Source organism: Austrofundulus limnaeus, unplaced genomic scaffold, assembly GCF_001266775.1.
Source record: "Austrofundulus limnaeus strain Quisiro unplaced genomic scaffold, Austrofundulus_limnaeus-1.0 Scaffold57, whole genome shotgun sequence".
In the NCBI taxonomy this organism is placed as follows: domain Eukaryota; kingdom Metazoa; phylum Chordata; class Actinopteri; order Cyprinodontiformes; family Rivulidae; genus Austrofundulus; species Austrofundulus limnaeus.
This window is the reverse complement of record NW_013952459.1, coordinates 167,125-174,238: the sequence shown is the minus strand read 5'-3', so window position 1 is coordinate 174,238 and position 7,114 is coordinate 167,125. Positions and strand designations below refer to the sequence as shown.

Below are 7,114 nucleotides of genomic sequence, written 5' to 3'. Positions count from 1 at the left end.
TTCATTTTATTTGTGATTTGTTTTTTTTATTGTATACAACCTTTGTTGTTTTTTTAAAGAAATGAAATGAATAAAATAATAGATAAGTAAAATAAAATAAATAAATAAATCTGCTTTGTAAATATACAGTACCTCGGAGTGTCTCGTTTGTTTTAAAGTTGAGTAAAATAGTTGTTTGCTGCCTCAAAAAAGCAGACAAAGACATTTCCAGTTGCGTATCTTGACAAATTAATGGTGAAAAACCATGAACAGCATTATTAAATTAGGCTCAGTAAGTGCCTTTTATACTAATCAGCTTGTTAGTCAGTGGTTTTATATCTAACATAACCTCACCAGGTGTTGTGACAACAGCTCCCATGGGGAATCCATTACCGATGCCCTTTGCCATTGTAACCATATCAGGAATGACATCATGCCCTTCGAAACCCCAGAAGTGGCTTCCAGTTCGTCCAAATCCCGTTTGGACCTGCCAGGTGGAGGAAAAGACAACATGGAAGCCCGTCATTGCTGAGAAAGTCCAGCTATATGGTGATTGCTTTTCAGGCATAACGTAGCAGCGTTGTCATGGAGCTGTCAGTCCACACGTGCAGACATCCATAATCTTTTAAAGTAATTAACTCTGTTGAGATTTGTTGTAAGCAGAGTCAAACAATGGACTGTTTACTTATTAGCAGCAGGTGACGTGTTTAGATTTACTACAAGTCATGGAGAACGAGTTGTAGCAAAAAACTTGGAAATAAAAGGTAAGAAGAACAAACCAGAGAAATGATAATCTAACACAGACGTTCAACTCAGTTCTACATTGATTTTATCAGCCTTATCTGACAAAAGAATAAATGAACTGATTTTTTTATTAGGGGCTTTTTAAACTAAGTTTAGCTTTGATTTCACATGAAATCTACAGGCTGAGAAAAGTAAAAAAAAAATTTCAGCAACAGCCTAATTACTCCATGTCCAGTTATTGGTCTTAAAATGAACTGGGATGTAACTTGATGCTGAGCACACACAGTAAATACTTTAAAGACAAAAACAGAACCATTACAGCAAGCTTTCATAAAGCTGTCAAATCTAACTTAATCCATAAAAGATACAGACTTTCTAAACACAACAAATCTGTCTGAACAGAAAGTTTGGAGGATTCATTTTGTTGGAAAATATACACAAAATCTTTATGGGTTAACTGGTTCATACGATACTTAAACGCTGATGTTTTTTTAAATAAATAAAAAGAAAATCCTTCTAAAATATATGTCTAACCTCATCAGCGATGCAGATCCCTCCTCTCTCTCTTACGAGCTGGTATGCCTCCTTGAGGTAGTTTTTAGGATACTGAACAGCTCCTCCGACTCCCTGCATGGACCAGACACAAGCACATAACAGTTGTTGTTGCAGATAAAAACACAAAAATATGTGGTTTATAGGGCTGGGCAATATGCTCCCCCCCCCCAAAAAAAAAAAAACCCTCAGATTTTTGTCATCCCAAATTTTTGATTTTAATCGATTTGTTTCCCACTTAATGAAGTGCCTCTGTTTCAGGTGTTGAAACACATTTTTTTGTACTGCTTTTTGTATCAAGAGCCTTCAAACAGATTTAGCAGTGAGGTGTTTGTTGCTCCAAGTCTGAGGTTGAGAAACCTAACCAGTTCCAGAATACTGAAGAAACAGTGCCTTTTTTTGGGAAGTAGATCCTCTTTGCTAGCTGCCGTATTGTCATGTTGTGTACCAAGCGTCTTGAGGGACAGGCAGGGTGACCTCTGAACTACAGAAGCCCCAAAGAGAGCAATGGTGGAAAAAACATCCAGATTTCCCTAAACTAAATCTTTATAAATGGCAAATTCGAATTAATCAATTAAATCGATTTATCACCTAACCCTATTGGTTTATAAATGTTTGTTTTCTGATCTTAGTTAAATGCAATTAGTAGGTTTAACTATGCATTCACTGTGGATAGTACATTCATATTATAAAACAATCAATTATAAGATTTAAAGTAGAAAACTGAGACATTTGGAAATAATAAAGGGGTATACATAACACTGAAATATTTTTCTGATTCATTGTAAGACAAAAAAAAAAACAGCACCTGAATTGGTTCTCCAAAGAAAGCAGCGATTCTCTCTGGGGCACTTGTAGCTAAAGTCTCTTTGAGTTGTTTGATGTATTGTTCATTTGCCATGCAATTACCTGTAATAAACAAAAACAAACAACACATATGCATAAAAACATGTCAGGATATCAATAAAACAATCACATAATTATCTAAATCCCACCTAGAAAAAAAATACACTTGCACACTTTAAAAATACTTTTAAATGTCATTTATTAAATTGAAATAAAATTATGATAATTGTGTTTGTTTGTCGCTGACAAGTTATATTGTACTGCTGAAAAAGGTTGTTTCTGTGTATGTTTATAAAGCTTAGCTGTACTAAGATAGTGACCTTGGTTGATTTCTGAGAGCGGTAAAAGCTAAATAGGTAAATGATCAACAGCAGGAGACTTTGAACTTTATTTAGCTCATTCTTGTCTCCCCATTTTTCATTTTCAGAAGTGAGGGCGTTACTTTTGTGGTTCTTTAAGCCCAATTAGCAAATAACAGCATTTTGAAGCTACAGTACAGTCTTTTGTAAGGTATAATTGATAACTGCAGAAACAATAAAAACAAAGCAAACACACTTGAGTTTCAAAAGTCAAACATTCATTCTTGTGGAAAACATTGCCTAATAACCCAGAGAACCGTGGTGTGTTTTTCATGTCCGTGAGGACGCCGAGCTTTGCATGCCATGTGATTTTTTGTACCTTGCACACAGCTACACTCTCTGGTCGTCTGTACTGGAGAGTCTCTGCAGTGGCTTCCTCCCCACGGACCTCTGAACACATCAGGACACATGGTCTGTTTATTTAGTGGAAAACAAGACAGCTGGGTTAACCTCACACAGCATTTAGTCTTACAAAATATCACATAAAATACTTTTTACTGTAAGAATCTCATGTCTGTTTTGTGTATCAGCTACCTACTGAATGCATACTGTAGATATAAAATTGCTATGAAATTTATTACTAAACTAAAATGTGAAAGAAAAAAATATGAGAATAATAAAAACTTGACAATTGCTTGTGTTATTTTCTCACATATTGTATGATGTTAGTGGGTTCAAATTACATCGTCATCTGAATGGCAAAAGCAAGACAGAGAACATGGTAACTTGAAATATATCATTACCCAGGCTATTTCCTAACCTATATTTATGCACATCCTGTGCACACCGACACAAATGGGCTCTTAATAAAATAATACAACAGAGCTGCATGACGTTTTGTGCGCTAACTCGTTTCATTTCAGCTAACTTTTAATTTTCTTTTTTATTATTTTTTTGATTGCTTCTTCTAGTTATGTAATTCAAACTCATCAGCAGCAGTAATGGGTTAGAAATGGTGGCTGTTTGCAAGACATGGGGAACATTTTTTATACCTCAGAGTAGTTGATATCTGTGTAACAGTCTTTCTTTATATAGCATATTTCTACCATCACCTAAATATGAATGTTTTTCTTTTGATAATATTGTAGTACATACATTTGTACAACCTAAACCGTTGGCAATGGGGTATTTATAAGCTGCGTTGGAAGTAAGACCCATGGCCTGCGGACTTCCACCATGATATGATCCTCTGGGGAAAAAACAAACATATAAAAGTCAAAACCTAAGATATTTTTGCTACAATAAAGTTTTCACAAATAAGATATTCCACTGTACAGCTCTGGAACAAATTAAAGGACCAGTGCTTTTTTTTTTTCTGAAATCAACACCACCACATGTAATGATAGTAATTCCATTTCAATGTGTTGAATTCTTACTCAAGCCACACCTTTTTCTACCTAATAATGAGGTCATGATTATATGATCACCTGAACCAAATCTTATTTAATAGGAAAAGAAATAACAGCCGCTATTGCAGTCATTATGAACTCTTGCCACTGAACCAGCTGGATGGCAAAAACAGTGATTAAATATGATTAAATGGAGGATGGATGGACATCAAACAGGTGGGCTGGTTGAATTTCTGTGTCGAGCGGCACTCAGCAATGTGAAAGAATGGTAGAAAGCATGACAAAACACACGAAAGCTGTAATTAAAAGTCAGGTTATTGAACCAACTACTGATTTCTGAGCTTGTCCTAAGTTAAAACATTAGTATTGTCCATCCGTCCATTTTCCTTACCCACTTACCCACATTACCCACAAAAGCAGGGTACACCTGGACAGGTCGCACATCACTTCTTTGTCCACATACAGACAAACAACCATCCATGCTTTCACTCACACCTGAGATATTTTGAGTTACCAATGAACCTAACATAAATACTTTTATGGTATGTCAGAGAAAACCCACACTTGCACAAGGACAACATGCAAATTCCACAAGGAAAGGCCAGGAGGCATAACTGTGACCTTGCTATGATGTGACAGCCACTGTTAATATCCTGATGTATAAAATGATAACAAATCATTAGATCAGAAAAAACACTGCAGCTTTTTTCTTTTTGTTTTCCATAAAGAATGCTCTAAAAAACAATTTGAAGTTTGGAAAGTACGTTGTCAATAGGTTTATATAATAAAATCAAAGATCACGGCAAAATTTTCAGGATTCTTAATTTGTTCCAGAGCTGTATATGAATTACATTTACAAGAATATAGTTCCTAACAAAAAAAAAAAAAACCCAATTGAGGACAACTTATCACAAAATCTGTAAAGCTATATGTATACTTTACTTTTTTTGTCTTGTAAAACCCTGCACATCCAAATTCTTATGTAATATCAAACATCAGAATAAAAAACAGATCCTGCCACTTAATGCATTATGCACATATTATCTGTCAGTTATAATAAAAAAGTAAGCTCTTGGACCTGAGTGTGATAATATCATAATTGCCAGTGTAGAGGCGAGCCATCAACATTGCAAGGTCATTGGCTTCAGAGCCGCTGTTAGTCAGATAGATCACCTATGGGGGAAACAGATCAGCATACATTTTAATTACTGCCTACACAGTTATCTACACACTTACCAATGAATATTTCATAAATAATAATAATAATCCACCTTAAGAGGATCTGGTAAATAGGAAGCTAGCTTTTCACAGTACTCATGGAGGGCAGGGTAGGCGTAAATGCTAGTGGTATGCCAGAGTTTCTTTAGTTGCTGTTCTGCGGCGGTCCTTACTTTCCTGTGCACACAGATCAAATATTAGTTTAGTTACAATAGTGGCTGTGTAAAAGCAATAAAAAAATGATATTAAAAAGAAAAAAGGACCTTACGGGTGGCAATGGCCCACACTGACAGTAGCCACACCAGCAAACAAATCCAGATATCGCTTCCCATCCACGTCCCACAGCCACTGCATGTGTCCCTGATGAATGAACACTGGCTTCTTATAGTAAGTAACCTTCATGGTCATAGGGTTGCATTTCTGTTTGCGGATCTCCAGCATCTGTGCTTTTGACATACCCTGAACAAGCACAACATAACTGTACATAACATGACAAAACATTGTACACAACATAACATTGCTTTAACTGGACTGCTTAGACACAAAACTGTGAACGCTCATTAATTGGGTGTGCTTGTGTGATGTTTTACATGGAAAAAAATGATACATTCACAGGTGTGTAATTCAGATAGACTAAATGATTTTTAAATATATTAGTCAGGTGAAACATAATACAAAACATAAAGGTTCAAGGTGGACACACAATGAATTAAAATAATTGAACTCTTACCTTATATTTCTCTGGACTGAAATTACAAGCTGGCATCTCTGGTATGCTTGTAAGAGCGTGACTCATAACTGGTTTCTGACATAATGCACCTGTAAAATATTTGCGGCTGAACTTCAGACAGATAATAGGAAAAAACTTGACCCATTTATTACTTTTGTATTACAGCAAATTTTTAAAAATGTTTGCTATAAATCATATTTTTGACAACTAAGATATTTTATCTTAAGACAGATTAATATAACAATGTGATTGTCTCCAATGCATTTGTTGGTTTTACAATATTTAAATACATTGTAATTAGTACGTAGCCATATTAGATCCAGATAGACATTTTATTGCAATAATTAATAGGTTTGTACTGGATCTTGATTGTGTCACACTTACCAAATGCTGCCTGTTTGTCTTTTCGCTGTCAGATTCTCAGTTTATAGGATCAAAACACTGTAAATTAAATTCTATCACCGTGACATTTAAATGTATACTGTAGTGTGTCTTTGTAATATTTTTGTCATATGTCTTTAATTCTCAGTTGAAAGTTAGGCAGACATTTTTACAAAACTTCTTATTGTGGCTGTTCCCTCTTCAGGGATCATCCTATTCCATCTCACTCTGTCCTCTATCCTCACTCCAATAGCATCCACGTCCTCTCTAACTTCTTCCCTACAGCAAATCTCCTCTTTAAACTAGTTTCTTTGTCTTTTTCTTGGCAGCTGCATCTCTAACATCTGTCTACTAAAACACCCAAAGTCTCTCCTCTGCAGATGCCCAAACTGTCTCAGTCTGGCCACTCTAATTTAATCTTTCAGTCGTTTAGTCTGTGTTATACCTCTGATCATCGTCTCCATCCTTGTCACTCTCAAGGAGAACCTCAGCATCTTCAGCTCTGCTACTTCCAGTTCTGACTCCTGTATTTATCAGTGCCAGTGTCTCTAAACCTTACAACATAGTGGGTCTCACTAGTCTTGTAATGCTTCCTTTGACCTTTGCTGGCATTTATTAGTCACAAATCACTCCTGAAACCTTCCATCACCCACTGCATCCTGCCTGGACTCTCTTCTTTACCCTTATTACGACACTCCCCATTTTCCTACAGTCGAACATACTGTATGTACTTTGTTAGGGTTAGTCCTGCACCGGTACTCTGTCTTTCTATGGATGTCTTTCAAGTGTATGTCTCTACCTCTCCAAGGTCTCCTCCTGCTTTTCCCTGTTCTCACCACAGATCACAATGTCATTTGCAAACATCATAGTCCAGGATTCATGCCTGACGTCAGTCCATCCATTTTTAGAGCAATCAAGACAGGACTCAGAGCATCTTTTGTTGGAATATATATATA

The 7,114-nt window shown here is 36.0% G+C and overlaps 1 protein-coding gene across 1 annotated transcript in view; it reads right to left on the bottom strand.

Moving 5' to 3' along the window:
- The window catches only part of agxt2 (alanine--glyoxylate aminotransferase 2), a 22,646-nt gene that overhangs the window by 12,736 nt on the left and 2,796 nt on the right, over positions 1 to 7,114 (bottom strand). Inside the window, exons 2-10 of the mRNA XM_014009317.1 lie at positions 5,778 to 5,866; positions 5,316 to 5,506; positions 5,101 to 5,224; positions 4,908 to 5,002; positions 3,576 to 3,669; positions 2,800 to 2,893; positions 2,084 to 2,184; positions 1,258 to 1,350; positions 334 to 466 (exon numbers count right to left, since the gene is read on the bottom strand). Of these exons, the coding sequence (XP_013864771.1) occupies positions 334 to 466; positions 1,258 to 1,350; positions 2,084 to 2,184; positions 2,800 to 2,893; positions 3,576 to 3,669; positions 4,908 to 5,002; positions 5,101 to 5,224; positions 5,316 to 5,506; positions 5,778 to 5,866 (1,014 nt within the window). The remainder of the gene's footprint in view (positions 1 to 333; positions 467 to 1,257; positions 1,351 to 2,083; positions 2,185 to 2,799; positions 2,894 to 3,575; positions 3,670 to 4,907; positions 5,003 to 5,100; positions 5,225 to 5,315; positions 5,507 to 5,777; positions 5,867 to 7,114) is intronic.